This window comes from Chelonoidis abingdonii, chromosome 4 (assembly GCF_003597395.2).
Source record: "Chelonoidis abingdonii isolate Lonesome George chromosome 4, CheloAbing_2.0, whole genome shotgun sequence".
Taxonomy (NCBI): domain Eukaryota; kingdom Metazoa; phylum Chordata; order Testudines; family Testudinidae; genus Chelonoidis; species Chelonoidis abingdonii.
Window position 1 is genome coordinate 109,446,128 of NC_133772.1, and position 26,554 is coordinate 109,472,681.

Sequence of the window (26,554 nt, forward strand, 5' to 3'; positions counted from 1 at the left end):
GGAGGGGGCGGGGGCTGGCCGAGACTCGGCTACTGCCGGGGCAAACCACCGCACCCGGCCGCGGGGGACGGTGGTGCTTACCACCGAACTCGAGGGGGTGGGGAAGAATGGATCCTACCAATTAACTCGAAGAGGGGGTTGGCACCTCGTCTAGACCGAGCTCTGCGGATTGCGGATGCTACCACTGAGCTAGGAATGGGGAGGGAGGAACCTACCACCTCTCTCAGAGGGGGAAATGGAACCTACCTCTAGACTGAGCTGAGGGGGAGCATGGAACATACCACCAAGCCCACCTGTGGGGAGGGGAACAGGCTAACTCCCTCCAGAATCAGGTCTTGAGAGGGAGAGATCATCATACTTGCACAGTCCACTGTGGACCTGCATGCCAGACAGAACAACCAGGGCTGATGGCATCACAGCAGGCATTGCAGTCAGATTCCCAGGTCTGGCTCACTCAATCCTGCAAATCCATGAATCTCTGGGGTAGCCCCACAGGCAGTGCCAGGTAGGGTTAAGGTGTGAACCCCTTTGCACATCAAAGGAGAGCATGGTGTGCTTGGGTGTCTTTGTTCATCTGGGAGACATGGTGGAAGAGTATGCAATGCTGCTTTTGAATGTAGTGAGTGATTGAAGGAAGGCGGATGGAATGCCATCAGGTCTAGCAGAGGGAGAAAGGGGATTATAAAGTCATAGAGTTCAGGGAGGTGAGTTGGTAAAGAACCTGCCATCACAGCCATATTGGAGGAATGGGAACTACAATAGAACTCATAAAGGAGAATGGAATCTGTCTTCTGCATGAGGAACCTTACCTCTGACATTCTCTAACTTTTAGGTGCTAGACTTTGCAGACTTACCATTCTTTTAACGTAGCTTTTTATATAATTTACATATTTATATTGACCAATCACACTCAAAACTGAGTGTATCAAGTACTACTAGCTCCTCACTGATCCCAGAAACAGAACTTAAAAATGTATCTCCTAACCATCTTTTTAATTCACACATTCGTCAATGGCATGCCAGGAAGGGAGAAGGAACTGTCAGTAGTTGGCTGTTTGTCCTGAAGTGTAGGTTGTGGAGGAGATGTGGCTGAGTCTCTTATTTTATCTGGATTGTAGGGGGAACCACCAGAGGGACAGATTTTCCTGTAGAAGAAAGATGTCTGATATGGGACTCCCAATATGAATAATGAATGTCTCATTGGGTATTGGAGGTATTCCATGTATTCACAGGAAAGACTTGGAGCCCCATAAACTCTTCTTGCTGCTCTTCCTGCTGCTCACAATGCAGATTCTCCTACCAGATGAATCCTTCGTTCCCTAGCCAGTGAAGTGGTAGGTTAGTAGACAGCTCTGGTGCAAGATAAGAATGGATTCTCCCTCTTCTTTTACCAGAAGAGAAGCTGTGCTCCCACACACTCCTGCTTATTTTAATATCTACTCAACAACTCTAGATTGCTGGGTTGATGTCGAGCCACTGATCTTCGTAAAGTTACTAATTAATTGACCAAAATGTCAGTCTTGGTGTAATAGTATCAAAGCAGAAACCTTTATGAACTTGTTGGCTCCTTTAGACTGCTGGGCTGATGTGAAGGCAAAGGTGTGTATGAGGTTCCTGAGTGAGATGCTGGTTACTACTGTGTTGGCATGATGTCAAAGGGTAGGCTGTTGCATGGCCACTTACTCAGCAACTCTAGTTTTCTAAGATGATAAGTTTCAGGCTATTTAACTGAACACCTCCAGGTCTGATGTAAAGGGGCAGGTCTCTGGGAGATAAGGTCACTGGCTCAAAAGCTACTGTTTGATGGGCTAATATCAAAGCTAGGACCAATGTGATATGACAGGGCAGCATCTCTAGCTTTCTCCATGTTTGTCGAGGCACATTCCTTGGTGAGCTAACTGTCCCAGTCCCTCTAGCTGACTAGTATATCAAGGCAGAAGACTCTCTTAAGTTACTGACTCAGCATCTGTAACTTGCTGGTCTGATGTTAATGCACAGTTTTCTGAGAGCTCTCAGTTCTTAACATCAACCAGGAGAGTCGCTGCCTCAGCTCCACTAATTGACTGGGCTGATTTTGGGGCAGAGGCTTCTGTGAGGGTTACTGACTTAGCAACTACAGATTACTGGAATGATGACAAATGAAAAGCTCTGTGAGTCCCTACCTCAGTATATTTAGCTCACTTACGTGATGTTAGTGGACAGGCCTTTGGGAGGTTGCTGATTCATTTCCTATAGTTCATTGGTCCCGTGTCAAGATAGATTGTTTTTGCTGAGCCAGTGAATTCACACTTCTAGCATGTTGGTCTTTTGTCAAGGCACAGGTGTCCGCAAGATCACTAACTCAGCATGTGACGCTTGTTGATAAGGTTCAGCCTCTTTGGGATTGGTAGTTCTGCAGCTTTAGCATGCTGAGCTAATGTCAAGGCTACAAGGGCCATTTTTTCATAAACTCTGTATTACTGGGCTAATGGCAATATGTAAGTTTCTATGAGGTTTCATATTCAGTACCTCCAGCTTGCTGGGCACAAGCTAAGTTACGAGCCTTTGCAAGGTTATCTGCTCATCCACTCTAGCTTCGTAGGGCTGTGTGAAGATGTGCATTTGTGAGTTCACTGTCTTAATAACCCTAACTTGGTGAGCTGCTGTAAAACCACAGGTTTCTGTGATTTGCTCACTGTGAGTACTGGCTCAGCACTAGTGGTGATGGCAGATCAAAACAGGAATGGAAGTGCAACAATTTGTGGTTTCATGTGTATTAAAATGTGGTGAAATGACATTCCATCATAAAAGATGATGTACTGTATGATGAGAAGAAGAATGGTCCAGTGGTTAGAGTACCAACCTAGGATTCAGGAGACCCAGTTTAAATTCTCTACCCTGCTGCAATCTTCCTGTGACACTTTGGGCAGTTTCTCATCTGTAAAACAGGGATAATAGTACTTCCCTACCACCCAGCAGTATGGTGAGGATTAATATATTAAAGATTGTAATGCATATCAAGTAGGATAGGAATGAATCAGTAGCTACTAAACACAAAAATGTATCCTACTGGAAGGGAGGGATAATGGGAAGCAGCAGACTTTCTCTGTCCAACAGAGGGGGAGTCCTCAACAGGGACAGATCTTCCTTTAGTAGAAAGGAGGCATATAGGAGACTTCCATCTTGGACAGTTCTCCTATCAGGCACTGGTGCTAGTGGTATTACTATTCATTATTTGTATTACTGTAGTGCCTAGGAGCCCTATTCATAACCCAGGCCTTTGTGCTAGGCACTGTACAGACACAGAAAAAGCCCCTTCCCCAAGGATCTTGTAATCTTTAAGTAGAGGAGATAGCAAATGGATACAAACAATATGGGGAGTACAAAGAAACAATGAGATAATATTGGTGACAGACAGCAGTCACTGGTACTGACAAGACTGCTTGAAGCAGTATAAACTTACGAACAAGGCACCAGCACTATTTTGGATGGCCTGAAGGGGAGCAAGTTGAGTAACAGGGAGAAGATTGCAAGCACAGAACTTAGTGACAGACTGGGTGTGGGGTGGCAGAAGATTAGAGACTAAGTTTTGGGTCCTTCGGTGTTTCTAGCACGTGAGTTTATCACGAGTCTTGTGATATTGGGTGACTTTCTTAAAGCCTCTGCTTCTGGAGTCACATGATTATGAGAATCTCAACTTTAATTTAAACAAAACAAACCACTCTACCCTGAGCCTCTGGCCCTCCTGGTTACAGAGAAAAACTGGAAGATGGGAGCTCTATTATTTGTTAGCAGCTTATGCTTTTGGGGGCTGGGACTCATGACTGTTGTACACTGGAGCCGGCTGGGACACTGTCTGACAGGCTGGTGAAAGAGCGCTGCGGGAGGTTTGGCAGCAGAGCTCCCGCAGAGCAGGCTGGGTGCAGGCAGCCCATTTCTCAGGCCATGCGGAGCAGGAGGGATCTGGGCTGGGCTGCCCGAACCAGGCTAAGGTGGCCACAGAACCCGGGCTGGCCCCAGGTAGGGTTGCCAGGTGTCCATTTTTCAACCAGAATGCCTAGGTGAAAAGGGACTCTGGCAGCTCCCATCAGCACTGCTGACTGGGCTGTTAAAAATCTGGTCGGCAGCGGGGCTAAGGCAGAATCCCTTACAGTCCTGGCTTTGCACAGCTCCCAGAAGCAGCCAGCATATTCAGCTCCTAGGCACAGGGGCAGCCACGGGGACACCACACACTGCTCCCATCCCGAGCGCCGGCTCTGCAGTTCCCCAGCTAATGGGAGCTGTGGGGGCAAAGCCTGTGGGCACCGGCAGTGTGCAGAGCCCCCTATAGCCCCTCTGGCTCCAATGCCAGCCACTTCTGGGAGCGCCACCCGGAGCCCAAACCCCCTGCCCCAGCCCTTTCCCAGGGCCTGCTCCCAAACTTTCTCTCAGAGCCCACACTCCCTCCCAAACTCCAGCCCCAGCCCAGAGCCCCCACCTGCACCTCAAACCCCTCATCCCTGGCTTCACCCCACAGCCTGCACCCCCAGCCAGAGTCCTCACCCCCTTTTGCACCCCAATCCGCTGCCTCCCCTGTCCAGTGAAAATGAGCGAGCCACAGAGGGAGGGGGGAATGGAATGAGCGGGAGCAGGGCCTGAGTGTTCGGTTTTCTGCAATCAGAAAACTGGCAACCCTAGAGTGGAGCGTCAGGGAGACTACGGCGGGAGCAGGTTTAACGGCCACACAGACACCGGCATTCTTGGTATGGGCAGCGCCACAGCCGCGCCGGGTGCGTTCCGGGTCACCGGGGCGATGTGATCCCCCCGTAGGAGAGGGGCTGGCGCAGCGCCAGAGATATAGGACTCTAGGGCCTCAACCTCAGCTCCCCTTCTCCCGCCCGGCCGGAAACCGGAACTGGATGTGGTGCCCCCCGGGTCATAGAATTGAGGCCTTAACCAGGCTGGAAAATCGCCCAGACCATAGAGCTGCGGAACGCCTTGCCATTTCCGGCCTGGGCTCGCGTCACATCCGTGCGGTTCTGAGATGCCGGTAAGAATTGGGGGGGAGTCCCGAATTGGGGGGGGGGGGGTGTCGGTCCCGCGGATCAATCCTTTCCCGGGGCTCTGCCGCTTCCCCCGAAGCCGGGGGCTCGCGCGGGGCGGTGCTGGTCCCTTCCCTTTCTCGGGGGCTAGAGCCCTCCCCTGCGGGGCTGAAGCTGTGGGGGGAGGGGGGCTCAGAGGGGAACACACCCGACAGGCAACCGCGCTGAGGGGGAGCCTGCGCCGGTGGGGGCGGGTTGGGAGCGCGTGTGTGCCGGGCCCCTCTCCCCATTTCCGCCCACTCAGCTGTGCCTTTGGGTCGTGGGGCCCCCCTCGGTTCCGTCCGGCTCGCTCCCCGGCCTGGCCTCGGGCTCTCCCGGCCTGTCGCTGTCCAGCAGGCTGTTTTCACGGCGTTGGCTGATTTCGCCCGCCAACTGCTCTGGGCTGTGCGGCTGGCTGTGGTGCTGGCGTGTGTAACACTGATGCCAGGAAGGGTCAAAATGAAATCTCAGACAGCTTTGGAAGGGCTGCAGAGCGGCACTAGGGACCCGGGCTGTTTCTCTCCTCTAACTTAACCAGTGCAACTTTGTTGGTACCTGCATCCCTTAGGTAGTAGCTTATTTCACTGGGTGTGATTGCCACTGACCAATGAATGACCCAGCCAAATCTGTAGTTTGAAAGGCAAAGGGGATCTTAGAACGTGAACAGAGTACTAGGAGTCCCCTTGAAGCTTTAATTCCTGTTTTTATTTATTATGATTATTTACTTATTAAGTTCAGAGTGGGCTTGTCAGTGTACAGTTAGTACAAGACATGGCATCTGCCTAGAGCATCTTACATCTGGACAGACAATCCATGGGGAGTCCTACAGGAGGACTCTATCATAATTTCTGTGCTGATCCAACCTGGAATGAGAACTTGTGTTTTTTCAGACCATTATGTTTTTAGGACTTGCAGGAAGCTGTAATATTGATGGAGCAGGAGAACTGGAGATAATATTTTCTTGCTGATTCCTATCACTAGTATCAGCACTTTACAGAAATGGGAACAAAAATGTATCTAGCTTTCTTCCTAATCTGTAGAAAAAATAGCATGGTTAATTTATAGGTGTAGTGTGTATGAGAACTGAGGTGGAATTAAATCAAAACATCTGTAAACATCAGGGACTTTTTGACAATCAGAAAACATGAGTTTTTGGGAACAGGTGGGCAGAGTTTCTTGATTATGGATCCTTGGCTATGGAATTTCAATCCACCAACAATCTGAATAAGCCCAGATGTTCTCAACAGCCCTTGAAGAATGGCCTGGCAATGCTTCTCTGTATATAAGCAGCAAAAAGTACTGCTTTTTAAATTCTGTGTAGTCTTAAATTAGATAATAAAAGGAAGGCATAGAGACTAGTTTTTTAAAATAAAATTAGACTTTAGACTCTTTTGTTAGCATTCCGATTCCTTGTGATAGTACTGTAAACACCAAGATGGGTAAAAGACAGAACTGCAAAAGACCATCCATATTGACAGGGATTTTGTACTCCTTAGCAATACCTATACATTTTTTTTGACTTTGATTAATCAGTGATAGGTCTCAGCTGTTTACACTTCCATTCTCTTTATTTGTTTTAGGTTAAATTGAATATCTGCCTAGCACTTCTTCTTGCAGGAAGACTGCACTGCTTTAAGGCTAGGAGACTATGAGAATAATCAGAGGGGACTGTTCACTCTGAATTCTAAACTTGTGCCTTGCCCAGAACAGCTGCGGGAATCGGAAACGTGAATCAATGTTATCGGATGAGTTAGAATCCAAACCAGAGGTAAGCAGGTCAGAACTGGGTTAGTTCCTGACTTGGTTTCTGTTTCATGGTCCAGCTCTTAAGTTCAGCAGAAGATTTAGTTTGCCATTTAGATAGTAATTCCTCAAAGCTACCTAAACATAGCAGATAGTGATAGCACCCCATATATTTAAGATTGCAGAATATTTTTTCTTGTAATCCGACATTATTTTTTAGTGGTTTATAATGTACAATACTGACTTTTTGGATATATATTTTTTTTTAGTTTGAGCAAAGTCTCATTAGCCATTTTTGAATAAAATAACGGTGGGCGAGAAAATATATTCCCTACTTCCTTTTTTAAAAAAAATATTTGTACCAACTTCTTTTCCTCCTACCAGAGTGACACTACTAGATTCTGGGGGTTTGGGTTATTCCTGAAATTCCCAAATCTTTGTTCACAGACAGCTGGCTGTTCACATGGTGCTTGTGGCTGCCCTTTCATTCCAGCTGCAAAATTGCATTAAAAGAAACTAAAAAGGCATTACATATCTTCTTAATGTGACTTTTCCATGCGATCAATCGCTGTCATTGTCACAGGGATATTATGTGATTGTAAATGGGAAGGGAGGTGTCCCTGAGACTATTTCTCTATTGAGATGTGACAACTTTACAAAAATGTTTGCCTATCCTTGGATTGTTTTGTGGTGGTGGTGGAAGGGGGTCAATTTAATAATGTTTGGGAGAAAGGATTTAAATAAAAAAGCCATTGTGTTGTTTAAGATCATCTCTTTGAGAATGTTTGTAATAAGAGAGATTTGTTGTTCTTACGCTTTGCCTGCCGCTTTTATCCTATTGGTTTTGCATACTGGTTTGATATCATTATGCTGGGGAAAACTAGAGACTCCCTGTTCTAGGAGAGACTTTCTGCTGTTGCTTTTGGTCATGTTTAATGGCCTAACGTTGGTATATGTGGACGGATGGATTGAGCCAAAGCCACCTTGTAGGAGGAAATCTTCTTCTTCTTCTTTTTTTTTTTTATTTTTTATTTTATTTTTTTATTTTTTTTTAAGTATCTCTAATAATAAGCCAGGCCACATTTCATTATGTTAATATACATTTCATAGCAAGGCAGTTTGAGGTAGGGACTATGGATATCATTTAATATTGCATATTTAATCTTTAAACAAACACCCTAATAACTCTGAATGACTAAGCTATCTAGCAATGTAAGTCTGTTAACCACACCCTGTAGTTGCATTTTGTCTTAATCTAAAAAGTAAGGTCTCAGGAGAGGGAATATTTTAATGTGTTTATAGAGCACTTGGCAAAATGGTCCCCAGTTTTGACTGAGGCTTCTGGATGTTACTTGTATTATAACTAATAAGAATTGGTGATCTATTAAAATTGGGTTATGGATTCTGGCTCAGTTCATCTTGCATATGGCCATCTGAGTGCCACACCAACTTAAATTATCTTCATAATATCGTAGGGAGGTAGGGGAACTGAGCACAGATAAATTAGGACCTGAAATTTCAAGGGTCCACTAATTTTGGATATAATATAATGCTCAACTTAAGATGCCTAGGACCTAATTTTTCAGAGGTTTAAAACATTGGCAGCTCCCATTGACTTCATTTGGATTTGTGAGTGCCCATCACTTCTGAAAGTCAAGCCCAGAGAGTGTAATTTTGGGTACACAGGAAATGAGGCACACACGATAGGGACTACTGTCACAGTTTCAGGGTATCTGCACCTGTATTTTCCCCTGTCCCCACTCCAGGAGCGGCCAGACTGGTCTTCATCCATCGCCTGTCTCTGGATAGAGATCCATGTCCCATTCCCTCTGACCAGCGATTTTAAGGCTGCACAGCTCCCTTCCCTTACACTGTGATATCCCCAACAAGCCAGTCTGCCTAAAGGCCAGAACCTTGCTTTGCTTTCTCTCTGAGGGCTATGAATATATGTATTGCCAGCAGTTACAAGTTACCACACAGCTCTTTCTAAGCAAGCGATTTTATTCTTAAGATAAAAGCATTACAAAGAAAACGTAATAAAAACAATAAGGAGATTTAAACACACTAGCCATATCAGGAGTCATTCATCAGTCTCCTGGGGCTCAAATAGGCCAAAGACATTCCAACCCTTCCGCATGGGTTGGGGCCTCATTGGACAGAAGGTCCTGTCCATTTGCTGAATCCAAAAGAATTCCACAAGTCAGTTCAAGCTCATTCTTCTAAATCAAAAACCCTTCCTTTGCTTCATAATGTCTGGAAAACCCACCCTGAACCAGTATATGCAAACCGCCTAGGGCAGGGGTGGGCAAACTACGGCCTGTGGGCTGGATCTGGCCCCTCAGTGCTTTGGATCCGGCCCATGAGATTGCTTCCCCGGGGTGCTTTGGCCCCATGCTGCTCTCTGAAGCGGCCGGCACCACTTCACTGCAACCCCTGGGCAGGGGGGCAGAGGGCTCTGTGCGTTGCCCTTGCCTCCAGGCACTGCCCTCCGTAGCTCCCATTGGCCAGGAACAGGGAACCGTGGCCCATGGGAGCTTTGTGGGAGGTACTTGGAGGCTCGGCAAGGGCAGCACACGCGGAGCCCTCCACACCTGCTCCCCCAGGGGCCGCAGCATTTCCTGGAGCGGCGCAGCGTGGGGCAGGGAAGGCATGCAGGGAGCCTGCCCTGGCGCCAGTGTGTGCCGCTGGCACCCCGGAGCTGCTTTAGGTAAATGGTGCCGGGCTGGAGCCCGAACCCCTCCTACTCCCTGCCCTAAGTCTCCTGCCTGCACCGCACACTCCTCCTGCACCCCAGCTCCCTGTCCTGAGCCCCCTCGTACACCCTGTACCCCAACCCCCCTACCCTGAGTCCCCTCATACACCTCGCATCCCTCCTGCACCGGAACTCACTGCCCTGAGCTCCTGCCGCACCCCACACCTCTCCTGCACTCCGAGCCCCCTCCTGCAGTCTGCACCTCTCCTGCACCCCAACTGCCTGCCATGAGCCCCCTCCTACACTCTGCACCCTTCCTGCACACCGCACCCCGCCTCCCAACCGCGCACTCCCTCCCACACCCCAACCCCCTGCCCTGGCCCTGCATACAATTTCCCCACCCAGATGTGGCCCTTGGCCCAAAAAGTTGCCCACCCCTGGTCTAGGAGGTAGAATTTCTCTACAGTTGTTTAGTCTCAGTTACTCGCCTTAATCACCCTCCACTGTTTTTAGGTCCTGTAGGAGCTATGGTAACCTTCCCTCATGGAGCAAAACACAATCATACATAAACTATTTATAAGCTTACTACAGTATGTTCCCCAAAGATATTGCATGGCGTTGCTATATCTGTCACAATTACCTCCTTTAATTAGTCTATATAGTGATATACTCACCATATCATAGTAAGTCTGAGTTAGAGGCAGTGATGGAACCCAGCTCTATTGATCCCAGACTAGTCCCCTTATCATGCAGCCATTATCTGTCTGCAGTCCTCTGTCTCATTCATTAGCTGCAGAAGTTGGAAAATGTGTAATGAGGGAGAACTCCTACAGATAGTCAGCTTTAGTTACTGAGCCGTATGTGAGCATATAATTAAAGGCTATATCACAATAAGGGTAAAGTTCTCAAGTTTTCTTATGGAATTTTATCTTTTTAAGTTAAAAAGACAGAAATTCCATCATATATATTTATTTACTAGACAGGAGAAGAATGTGGGGTCTGGATTCCTGAATTCTAGTCCTGGCTCTGTGGTCTAAGGGACAGAGCACGGAACTGAAGGATAAGACTCCTGAGTGGTGTATTTTTAATGATTCTCATTCATATGTGGGTTTCAAAATATTTTGTGAATGCAAGCAGGAGTAGCTCCATTTTACAGACCTCTAGGGCCAAACACATAGATTTGGTATGTTATTTTTGAGGCAGAGTGTCTTAAGTGGATGAGATCTGAGTTCTCTTTGTAGATCTGCCAGAAATGACCTTGTGCACCCTCTCTGGTCCCCAGGAATTTATCCTCATGTTTTCTTGTGTGTAAGGTTTTGAGGCCTCGCTTGATAATAAGGGTTGGGTAGTGCTCACAATTATTGTGAGTCATTGGAAAAGGTCAGCCTAGAATTCCTGATCTCCTGGCTCCTAGCCCACTATTTCTTCTGTAGGTCAAAGGGTGTTTTGATTTGTGAGCGGAGTGTGACAATGGTGGGACAATCAATTTTTTTCTGTCTGTGTCCTGGAAGTAAAACTCTGCTTTCACTTTGGAATGACAGAGGCTTAGGGGGGCCCAGGAGCATGCCTCGTGTAGTGTGGCAAGAGTTTGAATTTTGAGATTTTGTGGTGAAGAGAGAATGAGTAAACAATGTAGAAATTCTACAGCTCAGAATTTGGCCAAATCTGGGCAGACTTTCAGAGGGACAGTGCACTTCTCTGACTTCGATTAGTTTCTTGCCAGATTTTTGGCTCCTGCTCCAAACCCTTGACGTGCTAGGGTTATCCAATAATATTTTTTATATTGACAGAGCTCCCTACTGTTTTACTCCCTACATTCTTGAAAAGGGCTGATCCATTTTCAATTTAAAACAGAATTGTTTTTAAATCAACTTGAGCCAGAGATTAAACATGAAAAATTTTGGATTGAAAGGTTAGAGCTTGTCAGTGATAAGGGACAGAAAAGGAGGGTTATAATGGCAAGTAATTTGCAGCCTTGATAATAGACAGCACTGCTACTATAGTGAGCTAGACTATCTTATTGAATTTCTATAGAAAAATCAAGATGATCAGTAAATAATTGGAAATAATTGAAATAATTGGGGATGTCATCCATAAATGCTAATATTTTCAGTTAGGGGCTCAATCCAGCTCCCATTGAAGTAAGTGGGAAGACTTCCATTGACTTCAAGGAATGTTGGATTGGGTTCTGTGTGTATTACAAGGTAGAGGAAGCCTAACTAAATGTCTTCTGTTATCTCACTGGAACCTTGTGCTATAAACGGGTTTGCTCACTGCTGAATCCTATTTTCAAGATCCTCTCTTTTTCAGCTGCTGGTTCAGTTTGTTCAGAACACATCTATTCCACTGGGGCGGGGGCTGGTGGAATCAGAACCTAAAGGCATCACCTGTCTCTCCCTCCTTCCTGTTACTGAGACCTCAGAATGCAACAGACTGATGTTGCCAGGTAAAATCTATGGTACAGGTTTGTGTGGGAGTGCCATTTATATAGCTGTCTCTACTGTGCCACTACAGCATGTTTTCCCTACTTCTTGCTGAAAAGGGATCCTGGTGGTGGAGGGATAGGTTCAGAAGAGATATTAGGACTTTTTCATTAATGGTGGAGCTTTGCTGCTTAGAGGTCTGTGATCTCATTCTCTTCACTAGATGATTCTCCAAGTCACACTAACTCCTCCAAAGATGTTCCTTCATCTGCTGTCTTGAGAAGCCTTCAGGTAAATGTAGGCCCTGATGGTGAGGAGACAAGAGCGCAAACGGTACAGAAACCACCTGAGCTCCTGTCAAGTCCAGAACCTTCCAGTTTGCTGCAAGACCTCCAGCCCAGTGACAGCACTTCCTTTATTCTCCTCAACCTAACAAGAGCAGGTAATTCCCCTTCTTGTTGTCATCTGGCTGGATCTGTTTCAGACAGTAGAATGCAGGAGATACAAATGCATCTTTGTCCCAGCTGCTTATGATGGAGAAATATGAAATTTTCTGGGTGTTGATGGATATTGTTCAGGAGCATGTAACCATCAGCAGTATCCCACAGTACAGAGGTCTGTGGAAACTTAATGCAGATATTATGTCTGTACCATGGATATTAGACTCTGAGAAGCAAGTGAGTCCCCTCTCATTGACTATCTTTCTGTCTCATGGAACTGCCATCTCTTCCAGGCCTGGGCTGTCCAGCAGAGCACCTTGTGTTCGTTCAGGATGAAGCAGAGGATTCTGGGAATGACTTTCTCTCCCATGACAGCACAGACAGCAGTACCCCATGGTTTCTACGAGTGCAGGAATTGGCCCATGACAGTTTGATTGCCGCCACTCGAGCACAGCTCGCAAAGAATGCCAAAGCAAGCAATAATGGTAAGCGATGTGCTGTTACTATCTTAAAGATTTAACCTTCTGTGAAAGGCAACTGGCTGTAGCTTTAGTTGTTTATCCTATCTGACTGCAGGATAGTTTCTAAATAGGCAAAATCATTATAGAGCTGGAGTTGGCAACCTTTCAGAAGTGGTGTGCTGAGTCTTCATTTATTCACTCTAATTTAAGGTTTCACAAGCTGGTGATACATTTTAACATTTTTAGAAGGTCTCTTTCTATAAGTCTATAATACATAACTAAACTATTGTTGTATGTAAAGTAAATAAGGTTTTTAAAATGTTTATGAAGCTTCCTTTAAAATTAAATTAAAATTCAGAGACTCCCCAGACCGGTGACCAGGACCCAGGCAGTATGAGTGCCACTGAAAACCAGCTCACGTGTAGCCTTTGGCACTCATGCCATAGGTTGCCTACCCCTGTTATAGAGGCATTATTAGCATCTCTGTAGTTAAGGCTGTATTGAGGTTTTCGGTTAAAGCAAGGTTTCAGTATCTCTTAGGGCTGAAAACATACAGATTTAATTTTCTAAGAAAATATGTTCAGTAGTTTTGAGTTCAAAGGAGTTCTTCAACTATAATACCTACCCCCCCAAAGGTATCTTCCCAAAATCTTCTGTGGTGAAGACTGATGCAAGACAATCATTTAATTTCTTTGCAATGTCCTTACCTCCTTAATTGCTTCCTTTGTTCCCTGGTAATCCAGTTGACCCACCAATTCTTTTGCAGGCTTCCTGCTTCTGATCTGCTTAAAGAATCTTTTGTTGTCTCTTTTTGTCTACAGCTGTTTGCTCTTCAAATTTCCTTTTAATCCTCATAAAGTCCATTTTTCATATTGCCTGCTTTATTTTATGTGCCTTTCTAGTGGCTTAACTACAATTGATATTCAGTTTTCTGAGGGATACCTGTTTGAACTATTAATTATACTGTGATCACTCAGTAGCTCAACTACAATTATATCTTGAAATAATTAAATCAATTAAGTCCTCTTCTGTGCTCTAGAATTAGCTGTTCCAAGAAGTCATCATTTAAGGTGTTGAGAAATTGCTTATCCCTGACTGATTCCAGAAGTGACATTTGACTATTTGATATTTGGATCGTTGAAGTAACCTAATATTACTACTTAGTTTATATTTATGGCCTCTGATCTCTCAGCATTATACACTCCCTAACATTATTCTGATCTGGAGACAGCTGATATGATATGGTACTTTGCTGGGAATAGTTTATAGACCTGGAAGATGGGTAGATATGTATGTGTTCCCTGCAATGGGCTGGGTAGCAATATCTAGTTTGTAGGACTAGGTAAATACATGATAACCAGGAACACATCTGTTTATAGGCCTAGATTATACTAGGGGTTATCTTGTCTCTTTCTTGCAGTAATTCATCTCCTCTGTGGACTTTGATAGTGTATTCTGTTCTGTTCTAGGTGAAAGTGTTCATCTTTGCTCAGGAGATGGGCAGCCGAAAGATTCCAGCCCCATCCCTCACCTGTCCCGCGTAGAAAAGAAGTTGAAATGCACAGTTGAGGGCTGTGATCGGACATTTGTGTGGCCAGCCCACTTCAAATATCATTTAAAAACTCACAGGTGAGTAGAAAAGAGATCTCTGCTATTGTGGCCTTGCAGAAATTTCTGGTCTTTATACAAATCATCTGTTAATTCCCATTGTGTAAAATCTTCCTTCAAAGCTGGAGGGCAACAGGAAACTCAAAATTGAGTAAAATCCAGATTTAGCTGCTGAATGGTCTCACTAACAAGAGTTATGGTCAGCGCACTTCCTGCACACTCTCAGCCTGGCTGATTGTAGAAAATTTTTTATTCTGAAAATTCCCTTTGTCCTTCATGAAATCCACTGTGACTTAGGAAAAGTTGACATCTTTACAAAAAAGCTCCTAGTTCATAGAAAGCACTGTTATTAATGTGAACTTGAAAATAAAAAGTGCTGCTGAATAGGCTGGAACTGGCCCAAGTATTTCTGGAAAAATATTGAATGGTTTTTTTGATGGAAGGGAACACACAAAGAAAATGGATTTAAATACATACTGCAGCCCAATCTCAAAGTCAGGAAAACAGGATTGTTGGATTTTAAGCCTCCTCACCAAGGCACTGTTTCTCTTATATTCATGCCTGTCCCAAGAAAGAAAAGACTCAGAAGTTCATATTAATTTAACAAAATAGAGAAATTGAAAGGCTGAACAGTTACCACTCCTATCTCTAAATTTGGCTCTCCCCTCAGAAACTAGAACAGTGTGAATGTATATGTTAGATTGAAAAAAGTAAGCCAGATTTAGGCTCTTTCTTTTGGTCATTAATAATATTTTAAAGTGGAGCTATCCTTTAATCTAAAATATCCTGTGTGATGGACAATGTTAAGTCAGCTTTCCCATCTCATGTACAGTAAGGGTGTTGCTACATTGGACACTGGTATATGGGGGAATATTATCACATCTCTGCATTATGTTGCCTTGCACAAGGTCATCTGTCCCGAACAAAGTTGAGGTTGCAAAAAACCTGTGATATAAGCCAAAGAGGCTTGGATTTATTTTCTGTTTTCTTTTTCCAGTAGATTTTACAACTTCTGGCCATGTGGTAGAAGCTCCTTGATGAGTAATCTAGTTAAATACAGATTTAAGCCACTTACCTGGTTAGGTCACTTAATTTCTTTGTACCGCCATTCATTTCAGTTGAAAAGTGAGTAAAAAGTAGAAACCGTATTTAAAAAAAAGATGTGGCAGCAGAATTGAATGTCCCTGAGGAAAATATATTGTTTTGCAACCCGTTGCTGTAGTTCTTTTGTTGCCTCTCAGGAATGATCGTTCCTTCACCTGCCCAGCAGAAGGCTGTGGGAAAAGCTTCTATGTCCTGCAAAGGCTGAAGGTGCACATGCGAACTCACAATGGTGAGAAACCATTTGTCTGCACTGAGGTGGGCTGTGGGAAGCAGTTCACAACAGCTGGGAATCTGAAGAACCACCTGCGGATTCACACTGGTGCGTTTAAATCCCAGATCTTTATTCAGGAAACAGTCCCCAAAAAATGGTCCAGGGGGAGCAGTGTCCATATGTACCTTCACTGGCGTCCTTTATCTTCCAACTTACAATTATTTATCCATGTGATTAACCAGCTGTTTACCCGTGCAGTATGCTACATAATTCTTCTCTCTTTTTGGAGTTTACACTCTTCAGAGGCTGTATACTTTTATCATGGTCCTCTTTTAGTTGTCACTTAGCCAAACTATGTAAATTTCTGTTTACCATCCTAAATCAGTCCTAGGACCTTTTTACATTCTCGGAAGATTGGCTTTTAAGGGTTTTTGGAGAAGTCATTCTGAATTCTTATGAGTGAAGAGGCAAAGTAGTTTGAGATACTTGTCCAAAGTGAGTCCTGACCTAGCTGCATGTCCTTGCTGCTGGGAATTTAGATATACAGTCCTAACTGGACTAGTGCCTGATTCAAGCGGTGGCATATATTTACTTTGGTATAAATTTAATGAGATCTAAAAATGAACTAGTTGATAGAATGTAGATTAATTTGACTAGCTCCCTCATTGTCTGTGCTACTTGTAAATTTAAAAGATAAATATGTTGAGAAATGTTTACAGATCAATGTCTAGAGAGAGGAGAGGATCAAAAACCATAGCTGAAAGGTCTAATAGGAAGAAGCAATGATAATGCTTAGTACAGCATTCTGATGATGTAAAGTGCTCCACAAATGCTAATGCTAACCAAGGTGTACTGCTACATGCTTGGCCCTCAGCATCCAGCTGGACTTGAATTCTATGACAATTAAATTTAAAATAAAAAATGAAAGTTTCTAATAAATATAAAAATGAATAATTCAATCGTACCGTAGCCCCTGTTTGTTGTAATATACATTAAATTTATGTTTAAGTGTCCACACGTTTTCAGTTCTTAATATGCTGCGGATTTTTACATTGATAATACAGAGCTGCATCATAGAAATTGGGGGACTAGCTGAAGATCTTGGCAGCTAGGTAGTGGGAATTTGGGGCTTTATATTCCTAGAAGGTGTGGGGAGGCAGTGTATAATTGAGATAATGTGTTTATCTGGATGTGTCTGCTAAAATGTTTAATAGTCCCCAACATTGACATTTAAACTAAAATGTTTAGTTTCAGTGTTAACAATCGACTGAAATGTATGGGGCAGTCTGTGTGTCTGAGAATATTGTTTGAGATTGGAGACTCAGGAAGATAACACTGCATCAGTTCTTATTCGGTTAATGTTTTAAAATGATTTTCACAACTACAAAGGCTGAAAACAACTGTATTAAAATGAAAGCTCAGATTTTTTTTGAGTAGTTCCACAAACACTTCTGCAGCACAGAACATACATGCTGCACTCTCACGTTTTGTTTTTTGTTTACCAGTGTGCTTTATAGATGTCTGTGAAGACAAGATCCTTGCTTTGAAAAGTTTACAGTCTAACTAGAGAATGTACAGTTGAAGGATGGGAGCTGGGATGTAATGGAAAGTGATATATCTGAATAGTGAAGTTTTGCATATGTAGTGATAGTGTGTTTGTGGTTGTCTTTGGATTCAGTTTTCTACTTTGTTAATCCTTCTCTGCAGGGAGGGCTAAGCTTTGTTGGCCTTGGTGTTGCATATACTATGGTTTCAGAACCCAGCAGAAAGTAGCGTATCTAAACTAAAAAAAGTCTCGGACCAGTTGTTCCCAAATATGAGTGGCTAGCAATAAGTGGCAAATATTTGCTTTGGTATAAATTAAATGAGACTTACGGAAGTTGGGGGAATCATCCTCATGTACCAAACATGAAGACAGTTCCAAGTTGTGGTTGTGTTCAAACAAACCCACCATCTATTTCTATAGATGAAATTTATATGCTGAGCTACTGATTGGGTGTCATCAGTAATAATTTTTCTTGGTAATATTTTTATCTATCTTGAGCAAGATTGCAAAAGTTACAAAATGGCTGATGAGAATCTTATGCACACTGTCACTACCACAGCACCAGTCAGAACACGTTACCTGGATCCCTTTCATTCAGATATATCAAATACTCCAATAGCTATTAAGCCAAGCAATACATTGCATGGGAGAAGAGTTAGACAGAGGATGTCACATTAAATACATGAGCGCACTTTTTTCACTGATTTACAAAATAACTGGATGAAGGGTATGTGATATACATGGATTTTTCTATATTATCTGACACAATGTCTCATTAGTCTTGTGTGGAGTATTTCAAATTGTCTTGGCAGTGACATAGCATGAAATCTGACAGTAGGGCTATGATTAAGGGGTGATGATAAGCAGCAGTGTACTGAGCTGTGAGCAGCTCTCTAATGGATGCTGCAGGCATCTATTTGCCCTAATTTTATTTAACATTCTCGTTAGTGACCTTGAAGAGGGTTAAGAACAGGTTAATGAAATTCATAGATGATTATGAATTGGAAGATGAGAACACCGATGAGGTTGGAGAAATGCAAAGGGATCTATAAAGATTAGACATATGAGAAGGAAATAGCAATGAGATTCAGCCTAGGAATATGAAAACAAATATATCTGGGAAATAATAAGCCCAAACACAGATATTCTGTGGGAAGCAGAAAACTAAGAAGCAGTAATAGCTGAAAGAGATATAAGAGATTATAGTAATCAGAAAATTCAGATATGGATTTGAAATATTGTATGGCAACAAATCAAGCCCATGTGATTTTTAGAGCTGGATAGAGATGAGCATGACATCTCAGAGCAGCCAGGGTTGTAGTCAGTTTCTCCGTAGTTCTTATGGAACCACACCTGAAATATTGTGTTACTTTCTGGGCACCTAAATACTGGAAAGATGTTTTTAGAAACAGGTGGACAAGCTGAGCCCAGATTGGCTTTTTTTCCAGACCATGACTCACAAGATACTATGGAAAAGTCACATTCAGCCTAGAGGAGGAGTTTCAGCATAGACTTTTCACAGCCAATGAAGAGGTTGCATGAAACAAATTCATAAGGAGTCTGCCTTCTTGGTGAACTTTGGTAGCTGTAATGTAAGGAGGAATGAATGTAAATCAGGGATGTTTCCAGAGATTGGAAGATAAAATGAAGTAAAGGTCTTAATGCCTAAGAACCTGTGTTTCATCCAATACAGGAGAAAAGCCCTTCCTATGTGAGGCACAAGGATGTGGTCGTTCCTTTGCTGAATACTCCAGCCTTCGGAAACACCTGGTTGTCCACTCAGGTAGGGTAGATGAGGCCTATATGCTAAATGTCTGTGTTGCAGTATTTTTGTCTAGTTTTCAGTAGAAAATCCCCTATTTTCTGTGGAACTGTTCTTCATGTTTTTAGTACTTCATGGACAGCATGTCCTCTACCTGGTACCTGCCCTGTCCTGGATCTTTTGATCTCCACCATCTCCCTGTCTCTGTCTTTATAGGATCATAGAATCGTAGGCCTGGAAGGAACTTTGAGAGGTCATATAATTCAGTCCTATGTACTAAGGCAGGTGTTTGTCTAAACCTGTTTTTAAAAACCTCAATGACACGGATTCCACAACCTTCCTTAGAAACCTATTCCAGTGCTTAGCTACCCCTATGATTAGAAAGTGTTTCTAATATCTAAATTAAATCTCGCTTGCAGCAGATTAAGCTGATTACTTCTTGCTCTTGAAGTGGACATGGAGAACAGTTGATCACTGTCTTCTTCATAACAGTCCTGAACGTATTTGAAGACTATCAGGTCCTCTGTTTTCTTTTCTCTAGATTAAACCTATCCAGTTTTTTTTTAACCTCTCATAGGTCAGGTTTTCTAAACCTTTTATCTTTTTGTTGCTCTCCTATTTGTCAACATCTTTCTTAAAGTGTGGTGTCTAAAACTGGACACAGTACTCTAGCTGAGGCCTCATCAGTAGGACAATAGCGTCCCATATTTCACATATGACATTCCCATTAACGTACCCCAGAATATTAGCCTCTTTTGCAGCTGCATAACATTGTTGGCTCATATGGACTTTGTGATCCACTATAACCCCCAGATTCTTTTCACCAGTACTATCACCTAGCCAATTATTCCCCATTTTGTAGTTGTGCATTTGATTTTTTTTCCTTCCTAGTATTTTGTTTTTATTGAATGCTATCTTGTTGATTTCAGACATAAGAACATAAAAATGGCCATACTGGGTCAGACTAGTGATCCATCTAGCCCAGTATCCCGTCTTCTGACAGTGGCCAGTGCCTCTGTCAGTTCTCCAGTTTGTCAGGGTTGTTTTGAATTTTAATCCCCTCCTCCAAAGTGCTTGCAGCCGTTCCCAATTTGGTGTCACCTGCAGATTTTATAAGCATACTCTGCACTCCATTATCCAAGTCATTAATGAAAATATTAAATAGTATTGGACCCAGGACAGACCCTGGTAGGCCCCACTAAATATGTCCTCCCAGTAAGACAGTGAACCATTGATAATTCCTCTTTGAGTACAGTGTTTCAACCAGTTTGCACCTACCTTATAATAATTTCATCTGGACGACATTTCCCTACTATGTTTATGAGCGTCATGTGGGACTGCGTCAAAAGCCTTACTAAAATCAAGATTACTCCTGAGGGAATTCTGTGCCACTCCAAAATGCAGAATTTTGCAGAAATTAACTTTGTACACGCAGAATTTTCTTTCTGCCACAGAAATGGGCTGCAGTGTTGCTGGCTGCCACTAGAGGCTGCTGGCCCTGGCAGAGCCCAGCTTACACATAGAAGACTCAGCCGGGGGGAGGAGAGGGAGTTCGAGGTTCCCAGCATGCCCTGAGGGAAGGAGTGGGTTAGACACAGGAAACTTCACACAAGCCTGAGACTGAGCAACAGGCTGTTTCTCTCTCTGGATCCCTGAGTTCTGGGGCGGGGGCAGGTGTCTGGGCTTGTGGGGGCATGGGTGGGCTCGGGGTGGGGGAGAGTATGCTGGTGTTTGGGCCAGGTGGGGTGCGCAGCTAGGGGTTCTGGGTTTGAGTGTATTGGCGGGGGGGGGGAAGGGGGATGAGGGAGAGGAGAAAGGCCTGCAGATGGGCTCTGGGAGGGGAAGGAGTTATGGATATCTGGCTCCTGGACTCTGGACTGAGAAGGGGGCAGAGAAACAGGAACTCAGTTGTCATAGGGGTTTCTTAAACTCTTTACTCCTGGGAAAAATTTTGTGTTTGCCTATATCTTTACAGACATATTTGCTGACAGGTATTTTGAAATAAATTACCAAAATAATTGAAATCGATGTGATTATATAGTGTTGTTTTGACAAATTTTGCAGAATTTTAAAATATGGTCTGCAGAATTTTTAATTTTTTGGTGCAGAATGCCCCTAGGAGTAAAAGGATTGACTCGTTCTCCTTCCTCTCCATCTGCTGGGTCAGTAACCGTGTCAAAGAAGGAAATTAGTTTGGTTTGGTATGATTTGTTCCGGCATGATTTGTTCCTGATAAACCCACATTGGCTGCTACTTATCACCCTGTTATTCTCTAGGTGTTTGCAAACTGATTGTTTAATAATTTGTTCCAGTATCTTTCCAGGTATTAAGTTAGACTGACTGGTCTATAATTCTCTGAATCCTCTTTGTTCCCCTTTTCAAAGATAGGTAGTATATGTTTACCCTTCTCCAGTCCTCTGGGACCTCGTCTGTCCTCCATGAGTTCTTGAAGATAATCACTAATGTTTCCGTGATTGCTTCAGCTAGTTCCTTAAGTACTCTAAGGTGAATCTCATCTGGCCCTGCTGACTTGCATACATTTAACTTTTGACTCCTTGCTCCCATTTATTGATTGGGTCTTTACTCTCAAATTCAGAAGTATCAACTTGGTCGTGTTTTTTCAGGAGTGAAGCCCCATCAGTGCCATATCTGTGGGAAGACATTTTCCCAGAGTGGTAGCCGGAATGTGCATATGAGAAAGCACCACTCCAGAATTGGAGCTGCTGGAAGCAGAGACCGAGAGCAACCGGGTAAGGAATGTGCAGGAGAGAGAAGCATTCTCTGTGGGATGGGTGTGTGAGGAGGATGCTCTGACACATGGGTGAGCAAGTGGGTATATAGGGGAGGAGGTGATGGTGATGGAGAGTAATATGAGAGGTCAGGCAGGTTGTCCCTCCTAAGGAGGTTAGGGTAAGATGGAGAAGGGAATTCTAATCTGGATGGGAGAAAGCCTTTCTTGGGAAAGGAATAGGTGAGAAAGGTTGAGGGTAAAGGATAGGAGGGCATCTGTGTGTGACAGCTATGGGGCTGGTGGGTCCTTGCTTTGAAAAATCTTGAATCTGATCTCTTTTGGAGTGAAGTTTATGGCCTTCATACATACCTTTCCTCTGTTTAAGGGGGCAGAACATCTTCTTCCTAGGGGAGGGATAGCTCAGTGGTTTGAGTATTAGCTTGCTAAACCCAGGGTTCTGAGTTCAATCCTTGAGGGGGCCACTTGGGGATTGGTCCTGCTTTGAGCAGGAGGTTGGAGTAGATGATCTCCTGAGGTCCCTTCCAGCCCTAATAATCTATGATTCTAATTCACCTAACATATCCAGCTTTGCCTGTTTGTATTGCAGGTGTTCTAAGGGCTTAACATTTTAAAACTCTGGGAGTTCCCACCTAGTGGTGTGTTGGAAGCACAGATGCAAGAGTGGGAATTCGTAGAAGTGGGGTATCTTTGGAAAATAGATATTTTTGCTGGGTCTGTGTGAGACAGAGAAGTCCCTTCCTCTGAGGGTGGTGGGCAGCAAGGGCAGTCTAGATAGTTCACAGCACGTTATTTTTGTAACAGAGTCGCTGCTGGGCAGCAGTTTGCTGGAGGAAGCAGCTGTGCATAGTAAGAATCTGATCTCCATGAACTCTCAGCCTCGTCTTGGCGTGGAGTCTCTGCACCTGCCAGATACTGAGTCTATTATTGGAGTAGAGGAGGGTGAGACCAGCTGCTCTTTTTTCCACCCCCTTATATGTGGTGACTGAAGTAGGATCATTCCTCCAGTCTCACTGTGATGCAGAGGGATGATTGAGTGTTGCTTTTACTGTGCACGTAGTGGGATGAATAGATTGAGAATGAATTATAAAGCTGGAGATGGAAAAGAGATGAATTCTTTAGCCCATGTCCTGGGAAGACATTGCAATACTGTTTCTGCAGCTTGTTCTCCTAAAACCTAAGATGTTTTAAATGTTTCAAGCAACAGGCCTTCCATCCTTTACCTTGGGACTAAGCTAATACATCTCACTATTAGGGCTGACTCTTAATAGCCTAAATAAATGTACTACTTAATATAATTAAATTATACCCTCTGTGTTCTCTTCATCCTCCTAACTTAGTCATTTTGTTGAAGGCTGCAGTCAAGTTCTTTAAACGGTTCTGGTATCGTTCGTATGTTCAGACTTTTTCTGAGCTAAAATATTCCTCATCTGGATTAGCTCTAGTATAAGTGTGCATAGCATATATATATATTGGCTCTTATGTGAAGAGCTCAGAGTGCTTTGATGCACTTAAATTAATAATCCCCAAGTAAATATGTCTATTTGCAAATTGCAGTCTAAATGTGTGGTGCCACTGTATGTAAATGTGTTGTGATTCACAGAGGTTCTTGCTGAAGCAACACCAGGAGCCCTCCAATCAGCACCTGATGTGGTTTTGCCACAGTCTCATCACCTGGTCACCATGTCAACAGGGAGACACTCCTATGGGGTGTCTGCTTTACTGCAGTAAATCTACAGGTAAGTTGAGCAGCCTTTATTCCTTTTTGAAAGTTTAAAAAAAAATCTGTTCTGCTAAATTTCGGAATAAAAATGAAAAGTCTGTATTTTCACATTGCTGTTTCTAAGATATTTGTAAACCAAAAGGAAGACCCCTTCCTGGCCTTAGAACACAGCTTGTTTTGTTAGGACGATCAGAGATGGTTTTTACATTACTTATTTTGTTGTTTTTTACTGTCAAGCATAAATTGAGTTCATGGTTACAATGCCAAGATGTGGGTAAATTCATAGTACACTATATAATATTTAAAACTCAGCTCTCTATTTTAGCAGTACCATTTTCTCCCTTCTCTACCCTCCACACCTTCCCCTTTGTAAGGAGTGGTTTAAACTAAAAGGAGAATCTATGTTTGGAAATCTCTTTAAATGGCATCAACTGTTCTTCTTAGAACTGAATCAAAGTTCTTAAATTGTTTAACAGTCCAGTCCTCTTTTGTCTTTAGGACAAGCCAAAACATATACAAAGGCAGAGAGAATAAAAATAGCAAAGGAGGCGGTGTCTGACTTGCAGTTCATTTGCTGGAAGGTCACTAGCACAGTACAGGACCCAACTGCCAAGGTCCTGGGATTTCCAAAATATTACCAAGACAGGCTGCTCAGGAATTGCATTTAGCTTCCCAACCAGATCTCGCCAAAATACTGCAACGTTGAATCTATTCTGGTTGGTTAAACTGAACTATTACTATACAGAAGGCAACAAGAGAGAGATATAAAATAGATGGGAGGAAACTTACATGCCAGAGATAGCTGGAACCTTAGCAGTTGCACAGGACATAGCCATGGGGATAATGATGTCATCTAGGTGGAATATCTTTCGAATTCAGTCAAATTATCCTATGTTATTAAGTGTTCCCCAGAACTGCCTAAAAGGAGTAGCAATCTTGTCCAATCAAAACAAGCTTTTGATAGTTCACATAGAGACACTTCCATCCCTTTTAAGAAGGTTTTTTTTTTTTGATGGGAGGTTGCTGTAAAAACTCTGAAAACCAACAGATGGACAGAGACTCTTATCAGCAGTTTCATTCAGTTCAAGCAAGCTCACTTTGTGCCACTTTTTTTTACTCCAGTCTGGGCTTTCTTTCAGTTGCAGTTTTACTTAATAGGTTTATAGATTAAGCTGGATCCTCCTGCCATTCTTTCTCCTTCCTCTCTTCCTTCTAGACACTTCAAAATTTTAATTCAGAGTAGAGTTCAACGTCAGTTTCCAGATGGGTGCCTAAGAAAATTAGTTTTCTGAGAACTGGGTGGCAGATGCTGGTGACCTGGTCCTGGGAGCAGGGATGCTTTCTTTGGCTGCGTGTTGTGGCAAGCTTTTTAGAACAGGTTGGATGTTTGTGGGTAGCAGGACTGTTGTGGGTGATTTGGAACAATGTAGTAAACACGTTCTGTGTGCAGTATATAGAAGATATATGGGTTTTATATGCAGTATACAGATAATGTTCTGTATGCAGATAAATGTTAATCTGCACTGTGTGTGTGTTGACTTTACAGTTACAAAAGGAAGAAGAAACCAATGATCTAGTGAGAGAAGACACAGGATGTAAAGTTAAAGAACAGACTTCTGTGTGCAGATCTCTTAAAGGAGAGATGCAGGACCTGAATCCAGAGTACATGCTGTGCAGGCAGCTTACTTTTCATGACTTGCTGCAACAAAAACTAAACTGTAGTCCAGAATGGGATGTGAGATGTAGAACATGAGACTTCCTGGTTACTGAAGCAGATTCCTGAAGCTAAATTCAGGAGCCACTAATCATGTTGGACTGACAAGTGGGACTTACTAAAGCTGCCATCAGGAGGGATGTGTACTTCCATCATTACAACATCAAACCACTTTCACCTGACGCTTGTTCATAAGCTCCAGCATGTACAAGGCATTAGTATTGCTTAAGCAACTAATAGGGGCTTTTCTTAGAGGAGAATATTTAGGGTGTTGTGGATTCTAAACCAGAGCATTGCAGTCTCATTCTTCCTTCTGAGTTTTGAAAGTTTATTTCCAGGGTGACCCTAAGTAGAATCTGAGGCTCTTCCTTGAGGAGCAGGAGCTTCTCCAGCACTCTTACTTGCTTTGTGAAAATATGTTCCCAAGAATTCCACCTTGCCCCAGAGTCTGATGTCAGACCCAAGTTAGAGGATTACCTCAGAGCCCGCTCTGCTGCTTGCTTTGCCCCATATTTCTTCATTTCTAAAATGCTTATTAGTATGTTTAGTTTTTTTATTTAAAAATCAGAGGTAGAAGATTTTAAGTGTTTACTGTATTGTAAATAAACAGCCTGTTTTGCTCTCTGGCTTCTGATTTGCTTTGTCAGAAAGTTTATTTAAATTCTGTAAATGTAATAATTTGTATATCTTTCTCCCAAAGTGTGGCATAGACAGTATGTGCAGGGGGGTCACTGTTGAAAACATGCTAGGTAGCAGCCGGGGTGAGCACAAAGGTAGCAGTGCTCTAAGCATGTGCCATCAATCCACCTAACTGTGGATCTTTCTGCTACAATGGTCTGTGGTGAAACAGTTAGCTGTGTGGACATTTAAATGATTGTTGTTAACTTCTGAGTTAACATCCCATTGAGATAAACACAGCAGTTTGGATCTTTAGGGTTATATGCTGCTTCCTGCCACCCCACAGCTACATATCTACAAGACTGAAACCTCTCTGCATAGAATACCCCTGCCTAATGGAACAACAGCGGCTCTTTTGCAGGTAGGGACTTTTGCTATAGTGAAGGGACCATATGGGATTCTCAGAGATCCTGTTCCATTCTCTCTGACTGCAGACTCAGCAGTTGTATTGGTTCCACATTTAGAAGGCACTTCAGCCAGAAAGGCTAGAAAACTGCTTTTGTTTTAAATGAAAGCTTAGATTCTGTTGAGACTCGGCCAATGAGAAGGACTGCTACCCTGCAGCACCAGTGTGCGTCAACTCAAAATTGGGGCAGTGGCTTAGCTAGTGGAAAGGAAAGTGCCAACTCCTGCACCTACCTTATTTTTTTTCCAAGTTAAA

The 26,554-nt window shown here is 43.4% G+C and overlaps 1 protein-coding gene across 5 annotated transcripts; it reads left to right on the forward strand.

Annotated features, from left to right (window-relative positions):
* Window positions 1-87: 87 nt before the first annotated feature.
* Window positions 88-25,849, forward strand: ZNF410 (zinc finger protein 410). Of its 5 annotated transcripts, none has more exons than XM_075065551.1 (12): window positions 88-443; window positions 6,620-6,807; window positions 11,785-11,920; window positions 12,121-12,339; window positions 12,631-12,822; window positions 14,268-14,427; window positions 15,648-15,829; window positions 18,961-19,050; window positions 21,654-21,779; window positions 22,583-22,720; window positions 23,382-23,517; window positions 25,048-25,849. In XM_075065551.1, exons 2-11 carry the CDS (start codon window positions 6,775-6,777, stop codon window positions 23,507-23,509), a joined length of 1,404 nt encoding a protein of 467 aa, XP_074921652.1. In that variant the 5' UTR covers window positions 88-443; window positions 6,620-6,774; the 3' UTR covers window positions 23,510-23,517; window positions 25,048-25,849. The 5 variants fall into 5 exon arrangements, with proteins under 5 accessions (XP_074921652.1, XP_074921651.1, XP_032657849.1 ...); XM_075065550.1 differs by lacking the exon at window positions 88-443 and adding an exon at window positions 487-505; XM_032801958.2 differs by lacking the exon at window positions 88-443 and adding an exon at window positions 4,904-5,008.
* The last annotated feature ends 705 nt before the right edge of the window (window positions 25,850-26,554 follow it).

Excerpts from the sequence above, each read along its gene's own strand:
- ZNF410 (XM_075065551.1), top strand. The coding sequence starts at position 6,775 with ATGTTATCGGATGAGTTAGAATCCAAACCAGAG. Across the intron at positions 6,808-11,784 it reads AGTTAGAATCCAAACCAGAG|CTGCTGGTTCAGTTTGTTCA; the intron begins GTAAGCAGGTCA and ends TCTCTTTTTCAG. Across the intron at positions 21,780-22,582 it reads CAGAGACCGAGAGCAACCGG|AGTCGCTGCTGGGCAGCAGT; the intron begins GTAAGGAATGTG and ends TTTTTGTAACAG.